Below are 19,731 nucleotides of genomic sequence, written 5' to 3'. Positions count from 1 at the left end.
TTAAGTTGAACTTGATTGCAGTTGAGAATATTCTAGGCATATTTCCCTTTCACCTCATATAATGATTTAAAGGAGGTCTTTAATTTCTAACCACAGAGAAGTTTTTGCTTCAGTGGTCCTAGAGGTAAAAAAGAGGGGATGTTATTTTGATTAATAAAATAGACCAGACGGTCTTGGTAATTTTAGGAATACTTTGGAGATAACCATTAATGGGCCCAGATCTTTTAGGTCAGTTTAGGTTTCTTAAATCCCCACACTGACCAAGTATTTTCAGTATAATTTGCAGGCAGAATTTCCCAGATATGAAGTAATATATTGGTATCCCTATGGCTGAGATGAATGGCTCTGCAAACTGATATGGTCGAGGTTATAGAACTCTTGAGAATCTGGTAAAAACTATTAATACATGTATATTTACTCATTTCACTTATAATTTTAGGGAAGTTGTTGATCCCTAAAAATGACACATCCCAAGATGATCTGCTCTGGGAATAATAGCATTGCAGATTCTATAATTCTTCTTAAATTCAGATAGATGTTAAGCTTTTTTCAACTCCCCTTTTCTTTTCTACCCCTTTCCCATTCTAAAGTTAACTAAGGGAGTTTCCTGCATCTGAGTCTAGGAAATGAGATAGCCATGCAATTCTGGCTTTAATTAGATTTGAGTGTCCTGGGAAAATATTGCATAATATGTAAACAACATGCTGTTCTCTATGTCAAGTGAAAATAACACAAGTTTTTTTTTTTTTGAAAGAATTATCTTTCAGGATGAAACTTGGGGTGGGAGAGACTTTCCCCTCTTCTGAACAGCTGTTGCTGCTATTAAAACATTAAACTTAGTTTTGAAACATTTTTATTTTTGAAAGTCACGTAGGCCCCTGCTTAAAATCTTAATTCTGTTCCCACTGGGCTTTCATAGTCCAGTAAACAGTTTGCCAGTGCACATGTTGGATGAGAGAAGGTCAGCATTCCTTCTGTGCCTGTATGGTGATTCAACAAAACTAGTAAGCTTCTCTTTATTTCCAAGTTTACTTTCTTCCAAGATTCAAGAAGTATCTAAAGTCTTTGGAAAGTTGTCCTGTCCTTGGAGCAAGTACCAGTTTCCAAAGGATTCTAGCTATGGCAAATGCCAATCACTTATTTATTCATTCAGTGAGTATTGAGCATTACTGTGTGTCTAGTATTCTTGTAGGTACCAACAGTAAGTGGCAAATAAGACAGGTGTAGGTTCTGCTCTTATAGACCTTTATAGGGATAGAAAATAAAGACATGAAAAAATACATAATATATTTACAGATGGTGATAGATCAAGAGTGATAGAAGTAGAGCTATTTCAATAGATTGGTGAGGAAAGCTTTCTCTGAGAAGGTGATACTTGAGTAGAGACCTGGATAAAGTGAAGGAATAAGTTGTGGGAATGTGTTTGCTGTGCTTGAGAAGCAATAGGAGGCTGTAGAGCTGGAATGGATACATGGAAGGGAGAATGGTAGGAATGAGGTGGGAGAGTTATGTAGAACTTTATAGACTATGCTTTTGGAAGGTTGAGACCAGGGGATCCATAATCTTGTTTATGTTTTGAAAGTATTAACCTGGCTATTATGTAGAGATAAATGACAGCAGGCAAGTGGGTAAGCAGGGAGACTAATAATGACATATTATTTGGTGACCTGAAATGTATCCAGTAGTGGTTTAATGATTTTTTAATATAAGCAATTAAAATTTAGTCTAGCATTGGACAAAGAAGTTCTAATATATATCTATATCTAGGACTCTTTTCAGTTCAGATCTTACTCAGAGATGAATGATTTCATGGTCCCTAAGAACATAAATCCTGGTCCTTCAAGATTAACACTTAGTATCTTTGACAGTTGGTTTTCATTTGCTTAAATTTTTTTCTTATTAGAAAGTTGAAGATGTTCTTTTTAGAAAATATGGAAAATAAAGTAAAAAAGTGAAACTCATCTATAATTCTATTGTCTAGATATAGTATTTTAACTAACTCTTGACAGTTATTTTGCTCACATTTCTGGAGGGTTTCTAAATCTGCTTATATAGCTGAGAAAACGGAGGTGCAGGCAGACACTAATTACTTGTTCAGAATTACCAGAGAAATTATTGTTGTATTCTTATTGCTTTATTGAAGTTCTTAGCCAGCCCCTGAATGGAGTGAGAATGGTATCAGTTATCAGGTTCTAGATATGAACAGTGAATTAACTAAGTATACTGTGACAAAGAAAATTAAGAGACACAATTACAGTAATTTTCCCCCTTATCCTTAAGGCCAGTGTTCCTAGATCATGTTGCAAAATATAGATCATTGTGGACCATGTATTTCCTTAGAAAAAAGAGATTCTCCCCCTCAGATTTATAACATGACTATACAGGGGCACCTGGGTGGCTCAGTCGGTTGGGTGACTAGCTCTTGATTTCGGCCTAGATCATGATCTCAGGGTCCTGGGATAGAGTCCCATGTGGGCTCTGTGCTTAGTGGGGAGGGGGGCGTCTGCTTGGGGATTCTCTCTCCCCCTCGGCCACTCTCCCCGCTTGTGTGCATGCTCCCTTGCTTTCCCTAAAACAAACAAATCTTAAAAAAAAAATAACATGACTATATTATAGTAGATGTGTCCATTTGTTCACTGCGTACCTCAAAATTTTACTTGTATCAAATACGATGAACTTTTTACCTAGAAAAGGAATTCTTCATCTCTGATCTAATTTCTCTGTTCTTAGAATTTTTTTTTTGATATCTATGTAGACTTCTTTTTCTGAGCTAGAGTTCTGCATGAGCCTTGTTTTTTTTTTTTTCCCTGTAATTAAAAAAACTCATTTAAGAAATTACCTGGTTGTGGCAGAGACAAGAATACTTTCTCTTACAATTTCTGTCCCTTATCATGATTAGGTAAGGCAATACCTTGTTCTGGACAAGGTAATATGGACTGCAGCATTTAAGAGCCAGTATGCCACTTCCACCCTCGTCTTTCCTTTCATGGCATTCTTCAGTTGAGATAGAGGGAGACTGTATTTCTGAGTCAACATGGAGACATTGCCAACCTACATGGAAATTTGTGTGAGCAAAAAATTAGCTTTCATTGTGTTAGGTCTTTAATGTTTTCGGAGCTTTATACATAGTCTAGCAATCTTATGTGTTGTTTTTGGGTATGTTTTATAACATGTAAATAGCTTATAAATATACAATGGTGATGGCATACTTAGCAAAAAAAAAAAGGCTTTCATAATCTAATTGTTACTTGTTTCTCCATCATTTTCCACAGTATTAATATCTCTAATTTTATATTATTCCAGGTTGAAAACACATATTGTCTCATGTCTTTGATCATGTTCTTTCCTCCGCTAGAATTCACTTTTTTTCCTTTTACCTATTAGATACAGTGCATCTTTTAAATTCCGGATCGCCATCACTTTTCCCAGGAAAGGCTTTCCTAATTTTCTGGTTTCTTGTGCATTTGGAGATTTTTCAATCCACAGAGTTTTTTCAGTTCAAATTTATTTACCTTTATCTTTGTCACTGATAGTAACTTAGGAGCTTATGATATATTCATTTTTATAACTTGGTATGTAATGAGTGTCAATAGATATTTGTTAAATGAATGCCATGCTTTTTAACAGAGAGCATTTTACATCTCTGTTGGTTAACACCTTCATGAAAATTAGTTAACTGTAGACAATAAGATAGGGGACTTTTTGTGTAGACTTAGGGTATCAGAAAGAATAAATGAGAGAGCAGGAAGGAGAAATTTTGCCACTTCACATTTTTGCTATGATCCAGTTAAGGATTCCATAGTAATGGTTATAAATGTACTATATTTCTTTATTAAATACGAGAATGTGGTAGCAGTCTTAACGCATGCTTTCCTCTCTCTTTTTTTTCTTTTTTTGGTATTGCAGTAGATTTTTATTTTTTCCCAAGTTTTTCTAATGGATGTATAATTGATATATAATATTGTTAGTTTCAGGTGTGTAACATGATGATTTGATGTTTATGTATGTTGTGAAATGATTATCCATAGTAAGTCATTATCCATAGTTACACTTTTTTTTTGGTGATGAGAATTTTTAATATCTATTCTTTTAGCAACTTTTGAATACTGAATACGGTACTTTTTTTTTTTTAAAGATTTTACTTAATTATTTGAGAGAGCAAGAGAATGAGCATGAGCTCAGCAGGGAGTCTGACATGGGGCTCCGTCCTAGGACCCTGAGATCATGACCTGAGCCAAAGGCAGACGCTTAACTGACAGAACCACCCAGACGCCCTTGCTTTTCTGTTTCAAGGTTGTTTTGGCTAGTTGGGGTCTTTTGTGGTTCATACATCTTTTAGGATTATTTGTTCTAGTTCTTTGAAAAATGCTGGTGGTAATTTGAAAGAGATTGCATTAAATGTGTAGATTGCGTTTGGTGGTATTGGCATTTCAACAATATTTGTTCTTCCAATCCATGAGCATGGAATGTCTTTCCATTTCTTTGTGTCATCTTGAATTTCTTTCATCATTGTTTTATATTTTTCAGAGTATAGGTCTTTCACCTCTTTGGTTTGGTTTATCCTTAGGTATCTTAATGGTTTTGGGTGCACTTGTAAATGAGATTGAATCCTTAATTTCCCTTTCTTTTGTTTCATTGTTGGTGTATAGAATTGGAACAGATTGGGGTGCCTGGGTGGCTCATTCGGTTAGGTGTCTGCCTTCAGCTCAGGCCATGATCTCAGAGTCCTGAGATTGAGCCCCACATAGGGCTTCCTGCTCAGCCTGGGGCGTGGGGGGTCTATTTCTCCCCTCCCTCTGCCCCTCTCCCCGCTCGTGTGTGTGCACGTGCTCTCTCTCTCAAATAAATAAAATCTTTTTTTAAAATCTTTTTTTATTATATTATGTTAGTCACCATACAGTACATCCCTGGTTTTTGATGTAAAGTTCGATGATTCATTAGTTGCGTATAACACCCAGTGCACTGTGCAATACGTGCCCTCCCCACCACCCATCACCAGCCTATCCCATTCCCCCACCCCTCTCCCCTCTGAAGCCCTCAGTTTGTCTCTCAGAGTCCATAGTCTCTCGTGCTTCATTCCCCCTTCTGATTACCCCCCCTTTCTTTATCCCTTTCTTCCCCTACCGATCTTCCTAGTTCTTATGTTCCATAGATGAGAGAAATCATATGATAATTGTCTTTCTCTGCTTGACTTATTTCACTTAGCATTATCTCCTCCAGTGCCGTCCATGTTGCAGCAAATGTTGAGAAATTGTTCTTTTTGAAGCTGAGTAATATTCCATTATATATATGGACCATAAATCTTAATCCAGTCATCTGTTGAAGGGCATCTCGGCTCCTTCCACGATTTAGCTATTGTGGACAATGCTGCTATGAACATGGGGGTGCGTATGGCCCTTCTCTTCACTACATCTGTATCTTTGGGGTAAATACCCCATAGTGCAATGGCTGGATTGAGCAATAGCTCAATTTTTAACTTTTTAATGGACCTCCACACTGTTTTCCAGAGTGGCTGTACCAACTTGCATTCCCACCAACAATGTAAGAGGGATCCCTTTTCTCCACATCCTCTCCAACATTTGTTGTTTCTTGCCTTGTCAATTTTTTGCCATTCTAACTGGCGTAAGGTGGTATCTCAGTGTGGTTTTGATTTGAATTTCCCTGATTGCTAATGAATTTGAACATTTTTTCATGTGTCTGTTAGCCATTTGTATGTCTTCGTTGGAAAAGTGTCTGTTCATATCTTCTGCCCATTTTGTGATTTATTTGTTTCTTGTGTATTGAGTTTGAGAAGTTCTTTGTAGATCATGGATACCAGTCTTTTATCTGTAGTATCATTTGCAAATATCCTCTCCCATTCCGTGGGCTGCCTCTTAGTTTTTTTGACTGTTTCCTTGGCTGTGCAGAAGGTTTTTATCTTGATGAAGTCCCACAAGTTCATTTTATCTTTTGTTTCTCTTCCCTTTGGAGATGTGTCATGAAAAATGTTGCTGCGGCCGATGTCGTAGAGGTTGCTGCCTATGCTCTCCTCTAGGATTTTGATGGATTCCTGTCTCACATTGAGGTCTTTCATCCATTTGGAGTTTATCTTTATGTATGGTGTGAGAGACTGGTCAAGTTTCATTCTTTTGCTTGTAGCTGTCCAGTTTTCCCAGCACCATTTATTGAAGAGACTGTCTTTTTTCCACTGGATGTTTTTTCCTGCTTTGTCAAAGATTAGTTGCCCAAAGAGCTGAGGGTCCATTTCTGGGTTCTCTGTTCTGTTCCATTGGTCTACGTGTCTGTTTTTGTGCCAGTACCATGCTGTCTTTGTGATCACAGCTTTGTAGTACAGCTTGAAATCCGGCATTGTGATGCCCCCAGCTTTGTTTTTCCTTTTCAACAATTCCTTGGCGATTCGGGGCCTTTTCTGGTTCCACACAAATTTAAGGGCTGTTTGTTCCATTTCTTTGAAAAATGTCATTGGTATTTTGATTGGGATGGCATTGAAAGTGTAGATTGCTCTGGATAGCATGGACATTTTAACTATGTTAATTCTTCCGATCCATGAGCATGGAATATTTTTCCATCTTCTTGTGTCTTCTTCACTGTCTTTCAAGAGTGATTTGTAGTTTCTAGAATATAGGTCCTTTACATCTCTGGTTAAGTTAATTCCAAGGTAACGTATGATTTTTGGTGCTATTGTAAATGTGATGGATTCCCTAACTTCTCTTTCTTCAGTCTCCTTATTCGTGTATAGAAATGCAACTGATTTCTGAGCATTGATTTTGTATCCCGCCACATTACCGAATTGCTCTATAACTTCTAATAGTTTGGGAGTGGATTCTTTTGGGTTTTCCATATAGAATATCATGTCATCTGCGAAGAGAGACAGTTTGACTTCTTCTTTGCCGATTTGGATACCTTTTATCCCTTTTTGTCGTCTGATTGCTGTTGCAAGGACTTCTAGTACTTGTTGAATAATAATGGCGAGAGTGGGCATCCTTGTCGTGTTCCTGATCTTAAGGGAAAGGCTTCCAGCTTTTCCCCATTGAGAATGATATTTGCTGTAGGCTTTTCATAGATGGTTTTTATGAGATTGAGGAATGTGCCCTCTTTCCCTACACTCTGAAGGGTTTTAATCAGGAAAGGATGCTGTATTTTGTCAGATGCTTTTTCTGCATCTATTGAGAGGATCATATGATTTTTGGCTTTTTTTCTTGTTGATGAAATCTATGACACTGATAGATTTGCGAATGTTGAACCACCCTTGCATGCCAGGGATGAATCCCACTTGGTCATGATGGATAATCATTTTAATATACTGTTGGATTCTATTAGCAAGGATGTTGTTGAGAATTTTGGCTTCCATATTCATTAGGGAAATTGGTCTGTAATTCTCCTTTTTGATGGGGTCTTTGCCTGGTTTGGGGATCAAGGTAATATTGGCCTCATAGAATGAGTTTGGTAGCTTTCCTTCTGTTTCTATTTTTTGAAATAGCTTTAGGAGAATAGGTATTATTTCTTCTTTGAATGTTTGGTAGAATTCCCTGGGAAAACCATCACAGCCTGGCATTTTGTTTTTTGGAAGGTTTTTAATCACTGTTTCAATTTCTTCATAATTAATTGGCCTGTTTAAAAAATCAATTTCTTCCTATTTCAGTCTTGGTAGTTTATAGGTTTCCTTCAGGAAGTCCTCCATCTCTTCCAGATTGCTTAATTTATTGGCATAAAGCTGTTGATGAAAGTTTCTAATAATCCTTCCAATTTCATTGGTGTTGGTTGTGACCTCTCCCTTTTCATTCATAATTTTATTAATTTGGGTCCTTTCTCTATTCTTTTGGATAAGTCTTGCCAGTGGTTTTTCAGTTTTATTTATTCTTTCAAAGAACCAGCTTTTAGTTCTGTTGATCTGCTCTACTGTACTCCCGGTTTCTAAGTCATTGATCTCTGCTATAATCTTGATCAACTGGTTTCTCGTGCGTGGATTAGGCCTGTTCCTCTGTTGCTGTTCCAGCTTCTTGAGGTGAGAATATAAAAACTGCATTTTAGATTTTTCTATTCTTTTGAGTGAGGCTAGGATGGCTATGTTTTTCCCCCTTAGGACTGCCTTTGCAATGTCCCATAGGTTTTGGACTGTTGTGTTTTCATTCTCGTTGGTCTCCATAAATTGTTTAAATTGATTTTTGATTTCCTGGTTTATCGAATCATTCTTGAGCAGAATGGTTCTTAATCTCCAAGTGTTTGAGTTTCTTCCAAACTTTTCCTTGTGGTTGAGTTCCAATTTCAAAGCATTGTGGTCTGAATATGCAGGGACTAATTTCAGTCTTTTGGTATTGGTTGAGACCTGTTTTGTGACCCAGAACATGGTCTATTCTTGAGAATGTTCCATGGGCATTAGAATAGATTGTGTATTCTTTGGTTCTGGGGTGTAGTGTTCTATATATATCTGTGAGGTCCAACACATCTAGTATGGCATTCAGAGCTCTTGTTTCTTTGTTGATTTTCTGCTTAGGTGCTCTGTCTGTTGCTGATAGTGGAATATTGAGATCCCCTACTATTAACTTATTTTTATCTATATGTCTCTTTGTTCTGATTAAGAGTTGGCTTGTGTATCTTGCTGCTCCCCTGTTGGGGGCATATATATTCATAATTGTCATATCCACTTGTTGGATACATCCTTTAAGAATATTATAGTGCCCTTCTGTATCTCTAACTGTAGTCTTTAGTTTAAAATCCAATCTGTCTGATATGAGAATTGCTACCCCAGCTTTCTTTTGAGGTCCATTGGCGTGAAAGATGATACTCCATCCCTTTACTTTCAGTCTGGATGTATCTTTAGGCTCGAAATGAATCTCTTGTAGACAGCAAATGGATGGGTCATGTCTTTTTATCCAATCTGCAACCCTGTGGCACTTTATGGGAGCATTTAGGCCATTTACATTGAGACTGATTATTGAGAGATATGATTTTAATGATGCCATGTTGCCTGTAAAGTCTTTGTTTCTATAGATTTTGACTTTCTGTTCTGTATCACTCTTGGGGCCTTTTTACTTTTATAGAACCCCCCTTAATATCTCCTGTAAGGCTGGTTTCGTGGTTACGAAATTGGTCAGTGACTGGTGATTCTGGAAGGTCTTTATCTCTCCATCAATTCTGAATGACAGCCTTGCTGGATAAAGGATCCTTGGCTGCATGTTTTTTTCTGAAAGAGCTTTAAAAATGCCCCCCCCCCAACCCTTTCTCTCATTCCAGGTCTGTGTAGACAGGTCTGACGTAATTCTGATACCTTTGCCTTGGTACGTGAGAAATTTCTTTGCCCTGGCCGCTTTCAATACTGTATCCTTGGATCTAATATTTGCGGATTGCACTATGATGTTATGTGGTGTAGGTTTGTCGTGGTTGAGCTTGGGAGGGGTTCTCTGCCTCTTGGACACGAATGCTTGTTTCCTTTGCTAGATTAGGGAAGTTTTTAGCTACAATTTGTTCAAATATCTCTTCTAGACCTCTGTTTTTCTCCACCCCCTCGGGGATGCCAATGATTCTGACGTTGGAACGTTTCATTGAGTCAGTAATCTCCTGTAACCTACATTCTTGAGATTGGATTTTTTTTTTAAAGATTTTATTTATTTATTCGACAGAGATAGAGACAGCCAGCGAGAGAGGGAACACAAGCAGGGGGAGTGGGAGAGGAAGAAGCAGGCTCATAGCAGAGGAGCCCGATGTGGGACTCGATCCCACACTGGGATCACGCCCTGAGCCGAAGGCAGACACTTAACCGCTGTGCCACCCAGGCGCCCCGGATTTTTTTGAGCCAAGTTTCTATTTTAGCTTTCTCTTCTACTAACCCATCCTCCAGTCTGCTGATACGTTCTTCTGCCTCATTCATCCTTCCCGTCAGAGCATCTAGTTTTGATTGCATTTGATTCATAGAATTTTTAATTTCTGCCAGATTTGCTCTCATTTCCGCCCTTAGAGATTCTATATTCTCATTAACATTTTCGTTAATACTTTTTTCAAGTCTACACATTATCTTGACCATTGTTACTCTGGACTCTGTTTCTGATAATTTGGTTATATCCATATCCATCAGTTCTGTGGCAGAGGCCACAGACTCATTGTCTTTTCTTTGCTGGAGGGGATTTCTCCTTCTCATCATTCTGAGGAGGAGAAGTTGCGAGGTTGCCCAGAGCCCAAATTATTGACCGGGACCCAGGCAGTGCGCACTTGTTTTATAGGTAACTTTGGGATGTGGGCTTCTTGATTTTTCAGCCTGCCTTCTGGGGGAGGGGCCTGCCGCGCCGATACTCAGGCAACCCTGTTTGGGTAGAGTCTCCGCGTCCCCTGCGAGGGGGGATGGGGATGAGCACTCTGTGAGCCGGTATTTCGAGGCTTTTGCTCTCTGGCGGCTTTCCCTGGTGGTCTGCTGTGCCTCTTCTGAGAGTCAGAGCAGCAGTGGCCGAATCTCAGCCTCTGTCTCAGAACAGAGGGATCGTGGACCGTTCTCCACTGCTGTTCTGGCCACTTTAACTCTGTTTCTGTTGGTGCTGCCCAACCCTGCAGCGTCCCGGGATGTGCGCCCCACACCCGGCGTCCCAGCCCTCACTTCCAGGGCCGGCGCGTCTCTGTCCTTTGTGTTTCTAACACCGCCAGCCGCCAGCCTCCGTGTGCTCTGGAGCTCCGTTTCAGTGTGGTTCCTGCACTCTGGAGCTCTGGTTTTCAGTCTGGTCGCTTGCGTTCCCCGGCTCACTGTCTCAGTCTGCTCTCTTGCGGGTGCCGTCCGCGAGTCAGCCCGCTCCCGAGTGCAGGTGGCTACCGCTTCCCGGCGCCAGAACACGGTGACTCTCTCCCCCTTCCGTTTATCTTCCAATATCTGTGCCCGGATTCAGGGCTCCCCGCTTCGTACCTTAATACTCAGCGCTGGAGATGTTCATTTGTAGAGATCCAGATGTATCTTCCTGCGTCTCAGGGTGATCCCGTGGGTGTTCAGGATGGTCTGGTACCTATCCAGCTCGACTCAGGCAACCGGCTGAAAAAGGGGAACCCTGCTCCTCCGCCATCTTAACCTGGACCACCTCAAATAAAATCTTAAAAAAATGCAATAGATTTAGGTATGTAGATTTTGTATCCTGTGCCTTTACTGAATTTGTGTATCAGTTTTAGCAGTGTTTTCATGGAGTCTTTCCAGTTTTTGGTATAGAATATTACATCATCTACAAATAGTGAAAGTTTGACTTCTTCCTTGCCAGTTGGGATGCATTTTATTTCTTTTTGTTGTCTGATTGCTGTGGCTAGGACTTCCAGTATTATGTTGAATAAAAGTGGTGAGAGTGGACATCCCTGTCTTGTTTCTGACCATAGAGGAAAAGCTTTCAGTTTTTTCCCATTGAGGATTATATTAGCTGTGGGTTTTGCATATAAGGCCTTTATTATGTTGAGATATGTTCCTTCGAGCTCTACTTTGTTGAGGGCTTTTATCTTGAGTATGCTTTTTGAGCATTTATCAAAATGTTCATATGGTTGTTGTTCTTTTTATCTATGTGGTGTATCACATGGATTGATTACCAGATTTTTTGTTTAAGTAGACTCCACCCCCAGCTCGGAGCCCAGTGTGGAACTGGAACCCACACCCCTGAGATCAAGACCTGAACTGAAATCAAGAGTCAGATGCTTAACTGACTAAGCCACGCTGGCACCCTGATTGATTTGCAAATATTGAACCACCCTTTGCAATCCAGGAATAAATCCCACTTGATTGTGTTGAATGATTTTTTTAACTTATTGTTGGATTCCATTTGAAGTATTTTATTGAGAATTTTTGCATCTGTGTTCATCAGGGATATTGGCCTGTAATTCTCTTTTTTAGTGATGTCTTTGTGTTTTTTTTTAAGATTTTATTTATTTGAGAGCTTGTGCACAAGTGCGCAAGAGCGGGATGAGGGACAGAGGGAGAAGAAGACTTCCTGCAGAGCAGGGAGCCCGATGTGGGGCTCGATCTTGGAACTCTGGGATTATGACCTGAGCCGAAGGCAGACGCTTAACCAACTGAGCCACCCAGGTGCCCTCTTTAGTGATGTCTTATCTGGTTTTGGTATCAGGATATTGTTGGACTTACAGAATGAATTTGGAAGTTTTCCTTTTTCTTCTATTTTTTGAGGTAGTTTGAAAAGAATAGGTGTTAATTATTCTTTACATGTTTTGTAGAATTTGCCTATGAAGCTATCTGGTCCTGGACTTTTGTTAGTTGGGAGATTTTTGATTACTGATTCAATTTCTCTGCAGGTTATGGGTTTGTTCAAGTTTTCTATTTCTACCTGTTTCAGTTTTGGTAGTTTATGCATTTCTAGGTATTTATCCATTTTTTCTAGGTGGTTCAATTTGTTGGCATACAGTTTTGCTTAATAATTTCTTAATAATTATTATTTTGGTTTGTTGGTTGTTTCTTCTCTCTCATTTGTGATTTTATTTATTTGGGTCCTTTCTCTTTTCTTTTTGATAAGTCTTGTTAGAGGTTTATCAGTTTTATTAATTTTTTCAAAGAACCAGCTCCTTGTTTCATTAATCTGTTCTTTTTTTAAAATTTCCTGTATCATTTATTTCTACTCTAGTCCTTATTATTTCTTCCCTTTTGCTGACTTTCGGCTTCATTTGTTGTTCTTTTTCTAGCTCCTTTAGGTGTAAGTTTAGGCTGTTTATTTAAGGTTTTTCTTGCTTCTTGAGGTAGGCCTCTATTGCTATATACTTCCCTCTTAGGACCACTTTTGCTTCGTGCCAAAGGTCTTGCACTGTTGTATTTTCATTTGTTTCCATTTACTTTTTATTTATTTTTTGATTTCTTGGTTGACCCATTCATTGGTAGCATGCTGTTTAATCTCCATGTATTTGTGGTCTTTCATGTATTCAAAAAAATTAAAATTTGCAGATACAGATTAAAGAACAAATTCTCGTGTACTCACCACCTAAGCTTGACACCTAAGCTCACCATTTATTCATAAATAGAACTTTACAATAATTCAGAAGCCTCCTATGTGCCCCTCCCTGATTGCATTCCTTTCTCACTTTCTGAAGTAGTTACCATCCTGAATTTTATGGAAATCATTCGTTTTTGATTGTTTTCATCGTATATGTCTTCACTCCTAAATCTAGTGTTTAATGCCTGTTTTAATATTTCATAATAAATGGAATTATGCTGCATATACTTTGATGTGACATGCTTCTTTTGTGCAAGATTATTTTTGAGATTCATCCATGTTGATGTATATAGTTATATTTTATTTCCAACATTGTATGGTATTCCATGGAATTAATATACCCTAATTTATTTATCAATTCTATTTATAGGCATTTGGATTGTGTCCAGAGTTGTCCTGTTATAAACAGTATTGCCATAATTTTCTCTCTTATATGTCATATGCAAGAATATATCTATGGTGTATGCATAGTAGTAGAACTGCTAGGACATAGAGTGTGCACATGTTAAATTTTATAAGATGATACCAGCGTGGTTTCAAAAGTAGTTAAAGCTGTTTCCTCTTTCACCAGCAGTAGAGTGGTACTCCTCATTGCTCTATAGCCTTCCTTTCTCTTGGTATTTATCCAGCTTAAAGAGTTTTGCCAGTGTGGTGGTGTCAAATGGTATCCCAAAATTATTTGAATGTAGGTGTCCCTGATTACTAGTGATGTTAAATATTTTTTATATTCAACTTGTTCATTGTGTGTTTTCTTCTTTCTTCATTTCTATTTCCCATTTTTCATTTAGTTGACTATCCTTTCCTATTTCATTCATAGGAATTCTTTATATATTCTAAATGCTGCTAATTTGCCAACTATAAATGCATTGCAGATATTTCCTTAATGACCAATTGGATATGGGAGGTGAGGGAGAAGGCATATAGAATTACTCCCAGGTTTCTGGTTGGGGGAACTGAGTGGTTGCTAGTGCTGTTAAACTAGGACATCTAAGATGGGAGGAGAACTAGATATGGGGGAGCGGGGAATTGTGGAGTTTGATGTTTCTGTGAGATATTCAGATGTCTATGAGACATCTCCACGTAAGGGTCTGAAGCTCACGCGAAGTCTGTTAGGCCACATTAGTCCAAAGGAATCTTGTATGATGGGCCTTTCAGAATACTGCCGTTGGAAGGAATATGATAATTCTCAAACTCGTTTGTCTTCTACCCACTGGGTTCTTATATGAAATACATGTCCCAGTCAAATGACCCACCAGACACTTCATCTTAGTTATCATTTTATTACTTTTTTGATCTGTTAACAATTATATGATCTTTCTTTACATCTCCAAGAGAGAGCACAGCATTTTTATTTTGAAACACAGCCAGCTTATCTGTCTTACATAACATACAGAGTATATATCTAGATTTCAGAATTTTTCATTGCACGATCATGTGTGGTATTTAGTTACACAAGTTACTCCATAAACACTGAAAACAATTGGGAAACATGTATATCTAGGAATTCTACTTTGTGTAGCTTTTATTAAATAATAGTATTTTCACATACATTTCCAGGTATTTCTAGGTTCTTCTGTGTGTTTGGAGTTGCATATATATAACCGCTGCAAGAATATGGGCCCCTTCGGAGTATAGCAGTAGAAGCCTATGGAGTAAAGGTCTTTCTTAAGAAAGCAGATTGTATTACGGCTATTTTGTGAAGTTCTGAGAACTCTGATGTCCAGAGGTGGAAGTATCCCTTAATAATGTTTAGAAGATAGGAAAGGTGAGGAAAGTGTCAGTAGTAGGGCTAGGACCTGGTACATTCACTAAAAATGTAGTACCTCAGCATAGCTTATGGTGCCAGGACAGAGTGATGAACCGTCCACCTCCCTCAAGGAGTAGTAGCAGCTAACTTGGTGACAGTGGTTAGTCACCTTTTAGGAGAACTGCAATCCAGGGACAGTTAGGGCTTGCATATATTGTATGCAGGGAAATGATGGCAGAGGTAGTCTCTTTCTGGTCCATCTTTTTCAGTACTACAGTGATTATGCTTCTGTGTTCAAGGAGATGTTTTAGACCTGTAAGAAGAGAAAGGAGGTGTTAAAGCGTGACATACTCAGCTCTGGTTTCAGCCTGGATTCTGCTTGGAACATCTGAGTCCCCAGGCAAAGTGGTGAGATTTCCTGCTGCTACATTGTTATTATGGATTACTGGGGCTACTTTTTTTAAGGCCAGGAAAGGCTTGGGGGAAATTTGGTAGCTTTGCTTGAATAGTTAAAGCTCTGACTCAGGGTTGACACTTCTGGATAGGTAGGGTAACTTTTGATACCCCCAAGATGACATCTCAGTATAAAAATAAATGGAGGTAGAGGCAGGCATGGTGGTAAACACACTTTCAAGCCAAGGATCCCACAGGAAAGCTCAATGCAAATATTTCTGACTTCCCAAAACTGACATTTCTTAAAGAGCAGTTTTGCAAAGAGCAGCAAACCTACCTTTCTTTGCTAATTGCTTTCAGTAAAATCTTGATTTTCTTAGACTCTGGATTCAGACATCTTTTCTCTCCATTCTTTTTCATTGTGGCACTGTGGAAGTAAGAAAGAGTGAAAATATTTAAAACAGTCTTGGGCCAATAAAGCAGGTGGAATATACATTTTTTAGACCAGACGTTTGTGTTTCATTCTAGATGTTTCCCTTTTTTTATACAGAAGTCTTAGAATCATTACAAACCCTTTACTGATTTTGTGACCATACTCACATATTTAACATATGATTACAACTAGGGAAGTGATATTCAGATAGCATTTTACTCACATGATCTCAACACGTGGACAAGATTGACTTGCAGGAATCACTTCAAGTTTTTCTAAGGACTTCGGATTTACAGATCCATCACTAATCTTAATACAGGTGCAGCGTGTAGTTCTAGAGAGAGGTATTCCTGTGGGAAAAAGAGGTACAGACAGCAGGGGGGGTTAGGGCAGTTTTCATTTTAGGCATTTAATGTGGATTGGGTACTGCTTAGCAGAACCAATACCCCCTGTCATTTGAGTCAGTTGGAGAAAGAATAATCCCAGTATAACACAGCCACTGAATGATTAATTAGTTGGTGATATGAAAGCGTGGAATTGCAACTTGTGAAATGTAAATTCATACCCTTGAGCCCAGTTCATATGGTTAATTCAGTTGAGTTGATTAAGGAATTTTCTGTGTCATCCTCTCTTTCCTCATTCCCTTACATTTTTTCTGTCTGTTCTCTTACCTTTCCTCTTCTGCTGCTCCTCTGTTTTATTCCATTTGCTTTTCTGACTACACTCTGTGGCCAGAGGGAATCTCTGCTTATTTACCCTTTATTTATAGGCAGGCTGTAAAACTTTTGCAAATATACTATTCCCGTAATTACAGAATTTATACCCAGTCCTATTTCTGATCTTACAAATTAAATATCCCTTCATGTTCCTTACCTTGAGTTGCATTCAGAGTCAGAAAGATAAGGCAGAAAATAAGAACAGCACTTTGGTTCATGATGCTGTGACTGGAGATTCCTCTGCAGTAGGCTAAGAAAGTCTAAGCAGTTGAGTGTCTCAGAAAATGTGGGGCTAGGATGTAGTATTTATGTGCAAAGGCACTTTCCCTCTCTAACTCTGATTGGATAACATTATAGTTGACTCAGCAAAACCTGCTGTCTGTTCCTTGGGGAAGTCCCATGTTGCAGAATCAAAGGTACTGTTAGTATTTATTGTGACTCTGAGTTGTGGAATTTCCCTCCACCTCCTTTATTCACTAAGAGTGAGTTAGGTTTCACTTTCCAAAACATGAACTGTTTCTTGAAAAACAGAAGTTTATTGCATGTAAGTTGTTTTTTTTTTTATTGTGACAGTTTTATTTTTTTATTTTTTTAAATGATTTTTTTATTATGTTAGTGCATGTAAGTTTTTTTTAATGAAAAAAATTTTAATGAATCTTTTTAAATGAAACTTTGGTTCTGATCTTTTGCCTCCTGCAAAATAAAGATGTCAATCCTCAAGTCTCAGAGCCCTAAATTACAGTTTTTTTTTTCTTTTCAAGGTTTTTAAATTCCAGTTAGTTAACACACAGTGTAATATTAGTTTCAGGTGTAGAATTTAGTGATTCACTACGTCTGTATCTTTGGGGTAAATACCCAGTAGTGCAATGGCTGGATCATAGGGTAGCTCAATTTTTAACTTTTTACGGGACCTCCACGCTGTTTTCTGGAGTGGCTGTACCAACTTGCATTCCCACCAACAATGTAGGAGGGATCCCCTTTCTCCACATCCTCTCCAACAATTGTTGTTTCTTGCCTTGTCAATTTTTTGCCATTCTAACTGGCGTAAGGTGGTATCTCAGTGTGGTTTTGATTTGAATTTCCCTGATGGCTAATGATTTTGAACATTTTTTCATGTGTCTGTTAGCCATTTGTATGTCTTCATTGGAAAAGTGCCTGTTCATGCACCCCAGTGTTCATAGCAGCATTGTCCATAATAGCTAAATTGGGGAAGGAGCCGAGATGCCCTTCAACAGATGACTGGATTAAGAAGATGTGGTCTATATATACGATGGAATATTACTCAGCCATCAAAAAGAATGATTTCTCAACATTTGCTGCAACATGGATGGCACTGGAGGAGATAATGCTAAGCGAAATAAGTCAAGCAGAGAAAGACAGTTATCATATGGTTTCACTCATTTATGGAACATAAGAAGTAGGAAGATCGGTAGGAGAAGAAAGGGAAGAAGGGGGTGGGTAAACAGAAGGGGGAATGAACCATGAGAGACTATGGACTCCGGGAAACAAACTGAGGGCTTCAGAGAGGAGGTGGGTGGGGGAATGGGATAGGCTGGTGATGGGTATTAAGGAGGGCATGTATTGCATGGTGCACTGGGTGTTGTACGCAAGTAATGAGTCATGGAACTTTACATCAAAAACTAGGGATATACTGTATGGTGTCTAACATAATATAATAAAAAATATTATTAAAAAAAAAAGAATTTAGTGATTCATTACTTACATACAACACCCAGTACTCAATCACAAGTGCCCTCCTTACTCCCCGTCACCTATTTAACCCATCCCCCTGCCCACCTCTCCTCTAGCAACCTGTTTGTTCTCTATAGAGTCTGTTTCTTGTTTTGCTTCTTTTTTCCCCATGTCCATTTGTTGTTTCTTAAATTCCACATATAAGTGAAATCATATGGTATTTGTTTTTCTCTGACTTATTTTGCTTAGCATAATGCTGTCTAGCTCCATATACGCCATTACGAATGGCAAGATTTCATTCTCTTTTATGGCTTGAGTAATACAGTTTTAAAATGAGTATATCTTAATGCTGTTTTGAATCTATTTTAATTTGTAGCATTAAGTCATGAATATAAATATATTTATTCACTTTATGAGTTCCAGGGATGTCTTACATTTTCTTTTTTTATCTCTACAATAACCTGTAAGAAAATAGGAGAGTTGTTATCTTAACTTTATACATGGAAGAAGAACCTCAGAGATAATTGTGTTAGGTTGTACAAAGGTTGTGATCTATTTAGTCTATTTAGGCTTTTTCTCAACATTTGTCTTAAACTTCTATAATTACTTTCAGAGGCTAAGAATATTTTAAAAGCTCTTTAGTAATAGCAATTTTTCATTCTTTGTAGGTAAGTCTAATTTTTGGAAATAATAATTTAGCCAAGCATTGCCTTTTGATCAAAGACTATAAATAATAGGTGTGGTCTTCTTGAACAAGGTCAAAGATCTAGAACTGGCAAGTTTCAAAGAATTCCGGAAATGTTTTGAATACTCATGACATCATTAGAATAACTGAATAGTCTTCTACATATAACTTTTTTTGAAGGAAACCATTACTTATTTGGATATCTGATTTCTGTTAGTCTTGGTAAGGAATTTTTGTGTATTTCAGAAAAGTTCCTCAATGAAACATCATAAGGTAACATCTAGAATGGCATTAAAAAAGGATTAATAGTTATGATAAGATTATTGCAAAAAAACAAAGGATTTCCTTTTTGAAGAAAAATTTTAATTTTTAAAACATTTTTAAAAAGATTTTTATTTTGACAGAGAGAGGGAGGGAGAGCACTCATGCAGGGGGAGCGGCAGGCAGAGGGAGAGGGAGAAGCAGGCTCCCTGATGAGCAGAGAGCCCAGCAACAACATGGGGCTCAATCCCAGGATCCTGGGGTCATGACCTGAGCTGAAGGCAGACGCTTAACCGGCTGAGCCACGGAGGTGCTCCTGAAGAAAAATTTTTAAGAAGCGCAGGAATAGAGAGACCTTGGGAGAACAGGATGGAAATAGGTTGATTTAACATTGATATGGCTGAAAGATATTGTCAGATCCAAAGCAGAGGATAAAAAGTGTCACTTGTTAAACTGGTAGCAGTGTTAGCAGAAATTAGCACAATTTTAACAGGGCAGATGGGGCAAAAATTGGTTTCATAGTATTCAGTAGCACTTGGCTGATTATTCACAGCAGGTAATATCAGTAGGAAGCAGGTGATACCCATATAATGTAACACGTGTTGGGCCTAACAGATAAATGTGAATGTTAGTTAGTAAACAATCACATCGTTGTGATTACACATATGTGTATATACTTCAAAGTATTTTTATTCACTTATTTTTTAAAATTTTAATTTCAGTACAGTTAATGTACAGTGTTACGTTAGTTTCAGGAGTACAATATAGAAATTCAATATTTCTATACATTACTCCGTGCTTATCATGGTAAATGTAGTCTTTAATCGCCATCACCTATTTCACTCATTTCCCTA

General features: G+C 38.2%; 2 protein-coding genes across 8 annotated transcripts in view; one reads left to right on the top strand and one right to left on the bottom strand.

Annotated features, from left to right (window-relative positions):
* The window catches only part of ART3 (ADP-ribosyltransferase 3 (inactive)), a 157,201-nt gene that overhangs the window by 11,264 nt on the left and 126,206 nt on the right, over positions 1-19,731 (top strand). For 3 of the 7 annotated variants that reach the window (XM_087864074.1, XM_087864073.1, XM_087864072.1), the window contains exon 1: positions 932-1,004. The exons of 1 other annotated variant lie outside the window; for it this stretch is intronic. In XM_087864074.1, the coding sequence (XP_087720200.1) occupies positions 945-1,004 (60 nt within the window). In that variant the 5' untranslated portion in view covers positions 932-944. 3 more of the 7 variants (XM_087864071.1, XM_045789848.2, XM_045789857.2) reach the window with 3 other exon arrangements.
* On the bottom strand, positions 14,447-16,528 carry CXCL10 (C-X-C motif chemokine ligand 10). The gene is made up of 4 exons (XM_045789917.2): positions 16,397-16,528; positions 15,747-15,873; positions 15,428-15,517; positions 14,447-15,010 (listed from the first exon to the last, which is right to left on the bottom strand). Exons 1-4 carry the CDS (start codon positions 16,455-16,457, stop codon positions 14,992-14,994), a joined length of 297 nt encoding a protein of 98 aa, XP_045645873.1. The 5' UTR covers positions 16,458-16,528; the 3' UTR covers positions 14,447-14,991.

This window comes from Ursus americanus, chromosome 8 (genome assembly GCF_024610735.1).
Source record: "Ursus americanus isolate L20-20 chromosome 8, mUrsAme1.1.p, whole genome shotgun sequence".
In the NCBI taxonomy this organism is placed as follows: domain Eukaryota; kingdom Metazoa; phylum Chordata; class Mammalia; order Carnivora; family Ursidae; genus Ursus; species Ursus americanus.
This window is presented reverse-complemented; position numbering and strand designations above follow the sequence as displayed.